The sequence below is a fragment of the Halichoeres trimaculatus genome, unplaced genomic scaffold, assembly GCF_033239565.1.
Source record: "Halichoeres trimaculatus isolate MK-OKI-2021-1 unplaced genomic scaffold, fHalTri1.1 fHalTri1_scaffold_12, whole genome shotgun sequence".
Lineage (NCBI taxonomy): Eukaryota > Metazoa > Chordata > Actinopteri > Labriformes > Labridae > Halichoeres > Halichoeres trimaculatus.
The window spans coordinates 23,989,513-24,003,706 of NW_027437190.1; the positions used below are offsets into that span (position 1 = coordinate 23,989,513).

Sequence of the window (14,194 nt, forward strand, 5' to 3'; positions counted from 1 at the left end):
AATTCAAACCTAACCAACGGCCAGATGACACCATTTTTATATCTTTGATGTATGTTTGCACACACCAAGTGAGGGGTTGAGTGAAAAGAGAGTCACTGGGTTCATGGTAATTTACTCCGAAAGGTCACCATCTGCCTGCCTTGCCTCGTGCCCTCTGTGAACCAGCATCCCCCCAACAGTCATTCACTATATACACCCACTTACACGCACAAACACATACATACGTGCACGCGCACGTACAAATACCAAACCACAGCCCTCCTTATCTTAGAGGAGGCATGCGACGCTTGCTGCGGCCCAAGGGTGTGAACGGTGTGCAGGAAGGCAGAGGGCATCACGCCATCGGAGCTGTTAAGCCTCCCTACACGCCAAGAAAGACAAGGCGACGACTCACGCAAATCTAACTCAGGGGATGTTGAGGAGATACAAACTTTTTCTTTGTGCTACTTAGATTTGTTGTTTTTTTTTTTTGTTGTTTGTTTTCATAGATGACTAATCCCTTATTTCATATACCTGCAAGCAAAAGTGTGGCCTATATTTCTGGAGAATCTGCACAAATTCTAAGGACAGCAGCTTCATAAACTGTGCATTAAGTCATACACTTTTAAAATAATTTCTTTGGACAAGGGCAAAAAATTATCCTGAAAAAGAATGCACTGTATGGAAATGTCAAATCATACCTTATCCTGGCAGGACCTTGCATTATACTGTGGAACCTGTCAAAATCTACATAGTGCGTATAGTGTGGGCCAGCACAAGGTTTATGTATCACAACTGCCCACTTTTAATATGGATGAAAGGGAACTTAAGCATTTTAATACTTAATATATCAAAAGGTGAATTCTAAAATAACATCAAACTTACCAAAGCTCATGCAGAAACAGAGAAAGCAAAAGAACTGTTGTAGATAAGTTCCAATAGCCTTTAACCAAAAATGTACTTCAGCTTCACAAGGCTCTATACTGAGTCACATTCTATTCCTTATGTGTGCTTTATTCTGTTCTGCCGCAGCCCAACCTGTTACAACTACATGTCCACCTTGTTCACAAGACAGCTCTGGCCAAAAGTGTAACTTTGTGAAGTATGCTTTAGCTCTACTCATAGCAAAAAAACAAAAACAAAAAAACAAACAAACAAAAAAACCAATCACAGTAAACCTGTTTTTGAAGAACTGCCTGTACGTCAAATCTAAAGGCCACATATAATTTTAAAAATCATGCTCTGAATCCCTACTAATTTCTTCTTGTTACTGTGGTCCTCATTGTCTTAAATATGAATGTTGTGAAAATGCTTGTATATTCCTTTATGAGTGCTATTAATGATAAAATAACAAATAAATGAATGATCATTTCATATGTTGTTGTAAAAAATGAAAAAAGTCCTAAAATATGCCTGACATTACCAAGTCAGGTTTAAGATCAAAACTTTATCTTACATTAAGACAAAAATCAAACAAGAAAACAACAAGTCCCAATGCAGAATGGGAACCAGAAAGAGAAATTACCCCACGACTTCTGTTTCTGTGGAAAGCACAAATGACACTCAACAGCACCATCATTTGGGAGAAATTGGTAACATCGCCTGTTATAGGACAAATAAAACAAGACACTGCATACAGGTTTCAGTTTTATTTAAAATGAAGCTTTGAGATAGTATAATAGTTTTTCCACACTGTTTCTTTTCTGTTTTTTTTCTTTTAGCACAATAAAAAAATGCCTGTGTATCAGTAATAATCTCATAAACTCTGGTGGTAACAAAGAAAATCTGCTACAGCTCCTTAAAACAGAAAATAAATTACATGTTCTTTAGATAATAGATAAATTACTATCTTTTTTTGTTTTATATAAAAAGTATCTTTACTACGAGGGATTAGAGACAAGAATGAAACATTCACAACCAAAGCACACGACCAGAAAAACTTTTAGTACACGCACATATGCACACGCACACGCACACGCACACACACACGCACACACGCACACACACACACACACACACACACACACACACACACACACACACACACACACACACACACACACACACACACACACACACACTCACACTTGCACACACACACACACACACACACAGACCACAAACTCAGTACAACAGAGTCGCTGATTCTCTTGTCAAATGGGAAACACAATAAGAGTATGACAGTTTGATGTGAATATATGCCGTCTACAACAACACTCCTGATAAGTCTACTCAGTTATAAAACATAAGCGCCTACTAAGTTAAAAGAAATATAGACATTAAAACATATCTGACAAATATACAGACCTCACCCCCTTGAGAGGGTGGGGAGTATTGCGTGTGTGTTTCTTTTAAAGAGTTGTGAAAAAAGTAAAACCAGCTGTAAAAAAGAGATAAGGCATAAAAAGTACTTACACACATATACAGAGGTTGCCATATCAAAATGTGGAATATTTACTTTCAGATCAAAGCAGAAGGATTATACTGGATCTGTATGAGCTGCTCTATCAGAAAGCTACTGTATGAAAGCAGCTTTTTTCAGTCTAATTAAGGCTTCACCTACACTCGTCTGATTCGTAGATTCGTCATCCCCTTCGAAAAAGAAAATGATGGAACCACATAAAATATGTATTGAGATGAGGTGGGAAAACGGGGAGAACATGAAATTCTTCTTTAGATATGTAAACACAGTTGTAACAGTGATGTGATCACTCCAACTCAAAATCAGGTCAGCCAGGAGTGAATCACTTTTAGAAATCTGTGTATTGCCATGTTTATGGTTGTGGGGTATTCACTCTTTTTCTGGTATCAAGACAATGCATGACAAATTAAAAATCAGCCATGTAGCTTATATAGCTCTAGAGCAGCATCTTTTCCAAAACATAAGAAAAAAACATTTAAAGGCCACACTTTGCACTGGGTTTTGCGCTGCTTCACTGATATGACAAACAAGCACAGTGGTTATTTACACTCAACCCTAACCTTAATGTGCACTTATGTGTATTTATCTGCTGGTGAACATAGCTCTAAAGTTCTAAAAACAAACAAGTTTTCTCTATTTGTTCAGATGTATAGCTTCCCGCAGCTTCAGAAAACAATTGAGCATAAAATATTTTTTTTTGTAATGTGTTAACATAAAACAGGACAGAACATCACACGTGTATCACGTATGTTTTCTACAAATCGTATCATGTATTAAGTTTAATAAATCTTGCTTCAGCAGCTCTTCTTCAGGGGCCTACAGATATGATTAACTGACATGACAACATTAAAGGAGTGTACAGAGTTTCTGTTTCTGGTTTTAAAATCCGTGTCTGGTAAGCTTTCTGTGTGTGGGAAGAATCTCACCTCTTACTGCTCTGATATATTTGGTCACATACTGCCATGATTGCTCCACACCTTTGGTTCATTTATCCCAGCGCTTAAGTGAACAATAAGAGAACGCTTCCTGACGTTTTTTTGGCAGACAGAAAAAGAAAAGCAATTTATAAATGAAATCCTTCTGGCAAAGTCACGGGGTAGCTACTTCAGATTTTGAGTGTCAAGAAACACTTAACTTCTATTCCAGTAAAACTTTACAATGCAGTTTATCCGATACACATGCTAATTATTTGTTCAGCACAGTTTTTTCATTATTAGTGGTATGCATGTCTGGATACGCCCGATTTAAGTCCTTGTATAATAGAGGATATTTAAAAAAGCTAATTTTGCTGCTGAAACACAGCTGTGTCTTCAGAGAGCACCTTTCATTACAATCTCTAGGCCAAAGATTTGAAATGACCGCAAATGCATCACTCAGCCCTGCGTGACACATGTAAAGCTACTGCATAAAAAAAAAAGCAAGCTCAGTGGAGCTGGATCTAAAAGACAGTATAAACAGCATGATGACAAATGGAAAAAGAAACCGCCTGATTTCACAGTGTTTTCCCTGAAGAATCGGGAGAAAATAGCACAATGTTAACTGACACAGGGATCAAGTCTAACCTGGGCTGTCCATTTCTTTCAGAACCTACGAGCCCTTTTAACCCAGTCCCTGCGTCTCGCACACCTGTGTGGTCTTTGATTGGTTGGTCAGTGCCTCTTGGTGCGCTGGGCACTCTGGGTACAGGAAGCACAACAGGCAGTTTTATAGTAGGAGTAGACACACAGCCTGGCCTGAACCACTGTCACACAGTTATGACGTTTATCTTTGCAGTTTTCATCTGTGAGCAGAGAGAAGGAAAATTAGGTACAGAGACAAACAAAACTAACACAAATGAAGACACAGTAACAGGGTCTTGAATACTAACCTGCAACCTGTGGGCTACAGGGTATTGTGTTGCAAACCTGCTCCTGGTAAGGTTTTGTGTTGGGATCACATTCGGGACTATGCTTTTTGTCCACTGTCAGACACCGTACCTCCCTCATTTGTAAGCCTTTTCCACAAGAACGTGAGCACTGAAAAAAACAAGGCAGAGAAAGTGTTGTTAAAAAGATTTTAAAGAAAAGTTAACTTCCACTTATGGTTGTCATGTCACAAAATTTCTTACTGCGCTCCACTCTGTTGTGAACCACTGCGGCTGACATTCTCCCATCTCACACTGCTGCACTGCAGCAGGTTTGTCCAGATGAGCACAATCACCAGCTGGTACAACTGTCAAATCACTCCCTGTTTTCTGGACACAAATGATGTCTCGACGCTGAGTTCCATTCCCACACGGTACATTACACTGAAAAAAAAAAAAAAACACTCCTCACCAAAAACATTACTATGAATAATTTGTTTCTGCTTTATAGTATAGACTTCTGAACTTATTAATATCTAATGCTGTCTCAATTAAAGCTTTTACAAGAAACTGAATAGAAAACAAACCAAAACTAAAAAAAAGACAACAGCCAAAAATTAGTCTTAAACTTACTACACAGAAAAAAAAACAGGCATACATCCGATGGCATGACTTGTTTTTCTGTTTCCCTCTGTTTCTTTTCTCTATCTTACCTGTGTCCAGGGGCTGCTGTACCACATGGTCATGGACACACAGGGACCCCCATTGCAGGCCTTCATCTCTGCTGGTTTCTCCCCAATACAGTCCCCTCCTCCCTCACCCTCTCTCACCCCTCCTCGAGTCAGACACACCACCTCCCTCCGCTGCACCCCAGGGCCACACTGCGCTGAACACTGAGGGACAAAGTGGAAGATCATGTTGAGCATTACGCTTAAGTGCTGCTGTTAGTGTTTTTTTTCCTTTGGTTCTTGTGTTTGTGTGTTACTCACGGTGTTGGACCAGCCAGTGAAGTACCAGTTTGTTACACACGGGCCCATGTTGCACTCCTCACTGCCCTGTGGACGAGCTCTGGTGTTACACTCCTTGTCGTTCACGATGGCGCCTTGATCGCTGACACAGCTCACGCTCCTCGTCCTCCTTCCAACTCCACAGTCCACTGAGCACTGTGACAAATGGAGGAGAGATGCATGAGAATGATTATGAGCACATTAAAAAAAAGCATGTAATGAATTCATAAATTATAGCTTACACTCTGTCAAACTTGATTAAACAACTGGAGTTGATCAGTTACAGTTGACAAAAGAGATTGCTCAGGGATTATTAACGAGTCAATACCTCCGTGCGATTCTTCTCACAACCATAAAATAGCAATAAAAGAATCAACTATAGAAATGTAGGGATATGAAGAGAAATGAGTAACAGATAAACAGGTGTGTGTAAGTTGTGATTTTGCAGCAATAATTACTATTTAAATATTTTTTCAAAACATTTGACTTGATTAAAAGAAACATGTTTTCAGTAATCTGCAATGAAAAGAGATGCTTCAGTGGTCTGACCTACTTGAAGGCTTTTTAAGTCATGAGAAACAGAGTGTCATAGTTTTAAACATGTAACACGCCTAATGTAAAAGAACTCCATTCCCCAAAGCCCTGGTATTTATTGAAAGGCAACTCCACCCACTGATCCTCTCTTTCCTCTTCAGATTTTATGACCATCATTTAGCCTCTTTTCGGCCATCAGGTGATGCATGTAGCAGTCATATCCTGGCCTTTTTAACCTACCGTGCTCCAATCAGAGCTGACCTCCCAGTGGGAGCAGAGAGCGAGCTGACACGCCTGTGTGGACTCTGGCGGGGTGAGGTTGGCACAGCGCTGTGGGTGGACCATGGTGGAGCGCTCTCCAAAGCTCTGCCTGCACTGGAGCTGCCGCTGCTGCACCCCGGGGCCACAGGACACACTGCACTCTGACCACGAACTCGCCTCCCAGCTGAGAGACGGTGAACATGGAGGGACATGTTGAAGCAACATTTTACAGGGAAATAACACATAATGACATGCCTTCTGACGTAATGCTCTGGTAACATCTGTGACTTCTTGTCATTTAGATTTATATGTCAGATATACACAAATCATGTCTGAGACCCAGACATTTACACCGTGCCAAAAATGCTAGGTTTCTTCATCAAACTCTAAGTACGCACATACTGTCTATTATTTTGTTTAAACAGACAAAAGGTACAGTTAAATAAAAAGCAGCAAAGTTTTCATGCAGTGGCTTACAAGCTGCAAGAAATGAATTTCTTCTTTTTTCCTAGAGGACTTAAGTTTTTTTTTTAACTGACCATAGATCTCCAAAATGTCCACATAATGTATCATTACTCACAATGGTGGGCAGGGATGTGCGTTACACGGCTCCTCCTCAGGGACAGGTTTGGCTGCAGAGTCACATTTTCTCTCTGGGACTTCCTCGTCAGTGTGGCGGTCTATACATAGAATGACTCTGTGCTGGTAACCTACAGAAAAAGGAGAGTGGGGAATACACAGAGAGAGGGACTTAAACCCCATGTTCTTGTAGTTGCTTCCTCAGGCCAGAGGAGGGAGACGTCACAGCATCCAGTATAGGTAACTTGAATTTGTATTAAGAGATGACAAATGTATGAAGAGCTAGAAGGTTTATTTGTTTCTGACCTTTGCCACAGGAAACTGAACACTCAGTGAGTCCGCCTCTCCTCCACACAAACGGAGACTGAGTGTCAAGCGGCAGGTCAGTGCGAGGAGGGATCCTGGCGTTCCTGTTGGGTGCAGAGCCCCGAGGACGGGACCTCTCAGGTGCCCAGCGATCAGAGGTGTGAGAAGGGAAAGAGGGGAGTGAAACAGGAGGAGCAGGATGAGGGTTCTCGACTGACACAGTGAGAGGGCCTGTGATGGATACAAGAAAACAGATGTAGATAAAGATCAGTTAGAAAAAAAGTTAGAGGGAGAAGATTAGGAAACACTCATGAGGAGGAAGAGAAAATGGCAATAAAGGGGGAGGGAAGAGCAGGATGGTGCAATATCTAAAATAGGAGGAAGGTAGTGAGTCAGAGGCTAATGATGTCATAATGAGGTCAGGGTCTCATGACAGCGAACATGTGGACCAGATAGCCTCCCATCTAGGTCATACACAAACACACAAACACAATAATCCCTCCCACTTGGCCCACAACCACACCCATCCTGGTCCATAAACACGTCAATCATTCTCCAAGGACGTGGACTGAAATGAGCTTTCACTGAGTAATTTGGAAAGAATGAATCTTAAGATCTTCTGCCTGATTTACAATTCATTTCTGACACTTACAAGATTGAAATGTGTGTTTAACATAATTGTTAAGGACCAAATTTTTTTCTGCCACTACAAAGAAGATGAGTGGAGCACAACTACCAATCAGAAGATAAGAGATATAAAAGTGAGGTGAACGCACTGCGTAGGGGGGCCCTCCCTGGCTCTCGCTCCCTTGGCCTGTCTCTGGGTGCCTCTCTGGGTGGCTCCCTCTCTCTCTCTGTCAGCCTCTCCTTCTCTCCTTCGTTCTTCTCCACAGGGACATAAAACTCGTAGTCAATGCTCGGGTTCTCCTTGTGGAAAATGATCTGTAGAAGTCGAAAGAACAGAGAGTACCAGATCTTAGAAGGAGCTAGTGACAGGAAACACCCTCAAAGCTGCTTCGGGAACATGTTTCTTTCCTCACAGGCAGGTCAAACGCCGGGGTGAGCATCAGAACTGGCTCTGGCACGGACAGTTTCAGGATACCTCAGCAGGGTGTTTGCTTGTCACCATGCTTCCCTCCTCTTAATATAAACCCTGCAGCCTGTATAACTGGACCTTACACAGTCAAGGTCCTCTAAACTGAATCAGCTGCTCTCATGTGACAACAACATCATGACTTCTGCAACATAAAGGAAATGTGATTTGCTCAGCAGCCAAATCTTTGATGTTTTGAACAATTAAATTAGAGGTTACACTATGATGACTATGAAGTTGATGGAAATGAAATTACAACAACCTTTCATGAAGCATATAAAATGACTCCTAAAGACAATTTTGGATTATGCAATACATATCGTCTTTTATGTCAAAAATGTGTTTCCTTACACTTTGTCATTCAGAAAAGATGTATAAACAGGAAACAAGGTTTTTAATAGAAATCTTTTGTTGGTCTTAAGATATCTTCAGGTGATATATTAATTTGTTTCCAGTCTTAAAGCTCCTGTGAGAAGTTTTCGGTTTATTACACAAGAGACTTAAATTAATAATGATGCCACCTACATGATCTACAAAAGAAAGCAAGATCATCAGTGAGAGGAAGTGATTGTCTGCCAGAACAGTCCTTTAACATATTCTACAGCAAAGCCAGAGTTCCTCACAGGAGCTTTAAAGCACATGACCACCATGTAATGCTCCTTAACTCTATTTCTCATCTCTGTAAGGATGACATATAAAATATGACGGCAAAAAACAAATAATATTTATCTTTTCTTTTTACAGACTTAATAATTTTGTCACCACTTGCGGCAAAAGTCCACAGAGTGCTGACTTCTTTTTCTGTTTTCCTTCATCAACAGTTTGTTTTGAGCTTGTTCTGATCACTGAATTCTTGCAGAGCTACTTGGGTGGCTATTATCTTTTAGTCATTTTGTGTCTTATTTCAAAATCCCAAGAAGCTTTAAAAATGCCAGTGATTCCAGAGGAGTTCAAACTCTGGTTTTGGCCGATGGTTGCTGTTTTTACCCCCTTCTGCTCAGTAGCTGCTAAATGCAAAGCAGCAGATGAGTCCTGTTCGTTCATAAGATCTTAGCCCGAGGTTACAGTTGTTGTTATTGAGCTCTGGATGCTATGATGTGGCTCAGGCTAAGCTCTGGTGTAGTTGTCTTTATCCTGCCATAATGCAGTCTATCTTGGGGATCTTGACACAGAGCAGGCATAACTAGCCTCAGGTTTAGAACAATGTTATGGAGATGTGTATACACATGTGTGTCAATGAGTGAGTGTGTGTTTTTTATCATTAGCTTCATTTTGACATGTCATGATGCATGTTTGCTTAAAGGGTTAAATTAAAAGCCTTCCTGTGTGCTTGCACTTACATATAGCTGTAGCTGTGTGGTGGTGGGTCCTCTTGCCCTGAGGGACTCTCCCTTCTCCTCCTCCCCCTCCGCCTGTGCTCGAGGTCGGGCGTAGGTGAAGCTGGTCCCTCCCGCCTGGTACTCCCCTGGTGGATCCACAGCCCAACGTCCATTCACCACTGACGCCCCAGTGCCGCTCCTCATGGCTGGAGAAACGAAGGGGTGGAGGGTGGATGGAGAAAGATTTGGGTCAAGCTCTCTTCTCTTGTTTTGACCATGTTTAGTCTACAAAGCGGTGAATTCTGAGGGAAACCCCATGAGCTCAAACACAGTTTCAGAAAGACAAACACAGCCTTTGGAGTGCTGTCTCCTCACCAAAGGGGGAGCTGGTAAGACAAACACTCACAAGTACACACACACACACTTCACTGATTCTTTATGGGCTGTTACAATACTAAATTTATCTGCTTGGAGCCTGCGAGGTCACAACAACCACAGACTTTGTTCAAGCCAACACACACATTCTCATTAGCCAAATCTCATTCCAAAATCTTAATTTACCTCTGCAACTTTTCCTCAACGTGAAACCAAATCTGCAAATGCTTCTGTGCACATCAATGGTTTTTCTTCTTCTTCGAATAAAAAACTTACCCAGGTAATTGGGGCTTGCCCGTCTCTCTGTGATGTTGATGAATGTTGCTCCAGGAGGGATGTCCAGGATCTTGTGATAACCAAGGGGCACCGTGACATTTTGGAAGCTTCCTGCCACCTTTCGACAGGATGTTTCCTGCCCGCCGCACACTCCACACTTGTCAATCACAGAGCCGGAGCCCAGAACTCCATCGCAGCCTTCCGTCTGGCGAGAGGAGATGAGTAGATGTTAGTGATGGTTCAGACAATGAGGGGAGAAGCTGCACAAAACTTGTTGACATTTCACATCCATTGCCAGGCTGTATTTCACCACTGTTTGTGTTCACTGGTGACTGTTTCTGGCCAGAAACAAAAAGGTCTAAAAAAGGCAAAATCAGAAACTGATTCATAAAGGGCAATGAGGGAAAAAGAGGAAGACAAGAGGAAGAGAAGTTTAGAGTGGGGTAATAAAGAAGGTTGGAGACAACCTGAATTTGAATGCCGTGCTTAAATCAGACTCCAGACAGGAGACTTAGAGAGCCAGGTTCTGGTTTTCTTCGACCTTGGCTGGACAAGAGAGTCTTGGGCTCAGTTAGTTGAATATCAAATTTTATACAAATTCACTTCTTAACACACTCACCAGACAGCGTCCTTCTAAACACACATCGTTTGTGCTCACGTTGAAGCACGGGGTCCCATCTCTGACCTGCTCAGCCTGACGGACGTAGAAACGGTAGCCAGCGGGTCTGCAGGTCAGCTCACACTGCTTATCCGCACCAACTGCAACACACATACACACAAAGCTTAGATGGATTATGGCACAGCTAATTCATTGCATAAGTATGTCCAGTTGTTCTTTTATTCTTTTCTGCCTAGCATGTAGAAACACAGCTGGGTGATGAACGTCTTTCCATGTGGTCAGGAAACCGAGGTAAGACCATCTAACCCCTGACTGTCAAGCAGCACTGAAGTAATTCATTATTTCCCCTGCTGCTTAAATGTAAGTGCACTCTATGCTAAATATTCCCTAGAGGAACATACCCTGAGGAGTGGTGAAAACATAAGCCTGAGGAGGGTTTGATTTATGAGAGGAACCAAACAGACACCCACAGTAGGAGGCATGTATCTGGACAGAGAGAAGAGAAAGGAAAACTCAGGGGAGAGAAAAGGTAGCTTCAAGGTAAAAGAGGAAATTGGAGTCCTTCAGTACCAGGAGAATAGGCCAGCAAAAAGTCAAGTGGAGGATACAAAGGCTCACTAAAGGGATAGGTGGTGTGAGATACAAGAAAGTGAAAGTCACAGTCTCTGCAGGGAAATTTAATTAAAGGTACAGTTCAACATCTTGCTCAATAAACATGCCATGCTGTTTTTTTTGGGGGGGAAAGGGAATAAATGTGTTTTAGTTGAATCAAATAACTGGTATCTTAAACCTATGTTGAGCAATTATCTTTTTCCCTGAGGTGTAAACAAACATAACATTTATCTCCTTAAAGGCGTTGTTAGGACAACCTGAAAAAGCTAATGTTTTTCTGAGATAAAGACTCTGTTTCCCATGAGCTAAATGGAGCCATGCTCAATCACTCTTTTTAGCTTTCTTTTTCTTCTGTCCTTTTTCTTTCTAACAGCTCAGTTCCAGTGTCCACCATTACTGTCCAGATTTTAACTAAATTACAGACTATTAAAAAAAAAAACCTCAAACACCCACACACTCTTAATCAGTCAGATAGTTTGATGATTAGAAAGTTAGTTTGACCCAGAGTTAGACTGTAAACCCTGACATTAATACAAAACAAAACCCAGAAATAACCAACATAAGGAGGTGGACTTTAAGACTTTCACTACAGAGACAGCCTGAGATGTTTTGGCTTCACTTGGGGTTGCTGTTGTGCCATTTTACGGTTTATATTGTGAGCTCACTAATGAAAGCCCTTGCATGTGTGGTATTCTTGAATGAGTTGCGTTCACCATGCAGCAGATGTTAGCCCACCTAGGAGTGTGTGCAGAAGCAGTGAGCTGCTTTTCCTGGTCTCCTCTCCACTGGAATCTTCACTATTGGCCTCCAGTAATTTCACACGTGTGAGCATTAAAAACAGGAGTGTAACATTATCGGACACAAACATTACTGGTCAGATTTTTGGGGTTCTAGCTGTATGGTGATACTGTAAATGCAGATAAAGGGAGTCACATGGCTCTGATTTTTCATGGCATAAATATTTTTGATAACTGTTATCTAGAGATGGTAAACAAGGCTTGCTGTCTCAAATATAAAGTAATAAAGATGATGACCTATACATTAAACAAAGAGAGAAAAGGGGCTTGGCAATAAGTAAAAAGGCATTTGTTTGACTTTTCTGGGTTACAGACTGAGATTGTGCAACAGAGTTAAAGGGAGAAGCTGTTGTGTGTGTGTTTCAAACTGAGTTTTAGCCTGAGATCTCAGCATGGGTAAGAGGTTATAGATTTAGATGCGTATAGGAGAGAGGAATTTTTGTCTGGGGTTAAAAGGACAAATTCTGACCTTCAAGATTTATGACTTCTCACTGGGGTTTCATATTTCTCTGCCATATTGAGACTGAAAAGTACCCAATTCTTTATTCTACACACACACACAGCATTATGCTTTGCCAGAAATGTGGTCAGAAACTATTGTACAGTTTTATTATTCTGTCCTTGGAGTCCTTTGAAAAATAGGCGTTTCACTCAAACAGTCCCTCCTTTGGGAAATCTTAATTGAATTGTAGAATGATCCCGATATTATACCAATGTCATTTCATTTTCATATAATAATATCAAAGATTGGTTCAACCATGGGAAAAATTCCTTTCAGCAGAAGCCAAAAGCCTTGACTGTTTTTGGAGTCAAGAGGTTCGCAGGAGTTGGAGGAGAGAACAAAGATGAAAGGTCACTAGACCCTTTATATGGTTTTAAGAGTCTTACAGAGGACGCTAAAAGTGTGCCTTATGTCACATAATCAAAAGATTCTTTGAATCTCAACACTTTGATATCGAGAATATCACAAGTCTTATCCAGAGTAAAGAGAAGGCTCAATAAAACTGGGTTACAAGGAGGTCAAATTTCAGAAAGAACCAAGATCTCTGTTCAGTTACAACCATTATAACCTCTGCAGATCTCCTCCAGGGAAAAAAACTCCCTTCAAAAAACGTTTGGATTACTTCATGAATATGTTTGTAATCTGTGAGTCAGAACTCCTGATTCACGCCTTTGTTTGCCCTACTAAGTATGTTAAGGACCCTGAGGTGTGTGGCAGTGGCTGGAAGTGGGTCACAAACTCTAGCTCACAAAACTATTGACCGAGAGGATGGATGATTATCTTTCCAAAGCTTTCCAGGGAAATTTAGGTAATACATAAGTAGGTGCACAGCTTTGCTTGTAAATATTCTGGAAATGTTGTGCTGGTCCTTCATCAGAGGTAAACACCAGCGATAACTCTGGGAAACAGTGCCAGATTACAGCAGACTTGTCAGAGTTTACTTAGTGGGTCGTAAAATGTCAGAAATGCTTTGGAGGATTGTGAAAGAAATTTCTTGACAAACAACAAGGTGTCATCAGCATATGTGAATGTGTTGCCAATGAGTGAAAAAACAAGAGGTACAATGAGGGCTATTTTCCAAAACTTTTTCATGTAGTCAACCAGACATAAATAAATCACTCAGACATCAAGCTGATTTATGGAATAAAACAGTATGTCAAAAGTAGATCATGTTCTCATTCCTGTTCTCCTCTGCTTGCAGTCCTGCTCTGGAACCCCAGCCTGTCTGCCTTCCTCTACAACTCTGGGCTTTGGACTCATCTGACTCACTTCAGTATCACTGGATTCTATTACTCACTGGACAACCACTTAACCCTCTCTGGACTCACTCACTTTGGACTCTCTAACCCTGGACTCACCAAACAAGGTTACCTAGTAAAAAACTCCTTTTTGCATCCTCATCTGGCCTCTAGTCCCTGCGTTCTGCTTGGGGGTTCACAAAACTAGTTTTCTGCCTGACAAATACCGAATCTTTGCCTCAACACCTTCTGCACTTCTATTTGGCAAAGTCATTTTTGCTATTAGAAACAAAACAAGCATGAAATACACTTACCTGCCACTTAATTAGGTACACCTGTCCAACTGCTTGTTAACGCATATTTCTAATCAGCCAATCACATGGCAGCAACTCAATGCATTTAGGCATGTAGACATGGTCAAGACCATCTGCT

At 41.3% G+C, this 14,194-nt stretch overlaps 1 protein-coding gene across 2 annotated transcripts in view; it reads right to left on the reverse strand.

The window, feature by feature from the left end:
- Nucleotides 1–1,722: 1,722 nt before the first annotated feature.
- adamtsl4 (ADAMTS-like 4) overlaps nt 1,723–14,194 on the reverse strand; it is a 57,704-nt gene continuing 45,232 nt past the window's right edge. For both annotated transcript variants that reach the window (XM_074683303.1, XM_074683302.1), the window contains 12 exons: nt 10,614–10,753; nt 9,995–10,199; nt 9,365–9,549; nt 7,708–7,873; nt 6,932–7,162; nt 6,627–6,756; nt 6,026–6,230; nt 5,234–5,407; nt 4,958–5,137; nt 4,509–4,688; nt 4,269–4,416; nt 1,723–4,181 (listed from right to left, as the gene is read on the reverse strand). In XM_074683303.1, the coding sequence (XP_074539404.1) occupies nt 4,051–4,181; nt 4,269–4,416; nt 4,509–4,688; nt 4,958–5,137; nt 5,234–5,407; nt 6,026–6,230; nt 6,627–6,756; nt 6,932–7,162; nt 7,708–7,873; nt 9,365–9,549; nt 9,995–10,199; nt 10,614–10,753 (2,075 nt within the window). In that variant the 3' untranslated portion in view covers nt 1,723–4,050. The remainder of the gene's footprint in view (nt 4,182–4,268; nt 4,417–4,508; nt 4,689–4,957; nt 5,138–5,233; nt 5,408–6,025; nt 6,231–6,626; nt 6,757–6,931; nt 7,163–7,707; nt 7,874–9,364; nt 9,550–9,994; nt 10,200–10,613; nt 10,754–14,194) is intronic.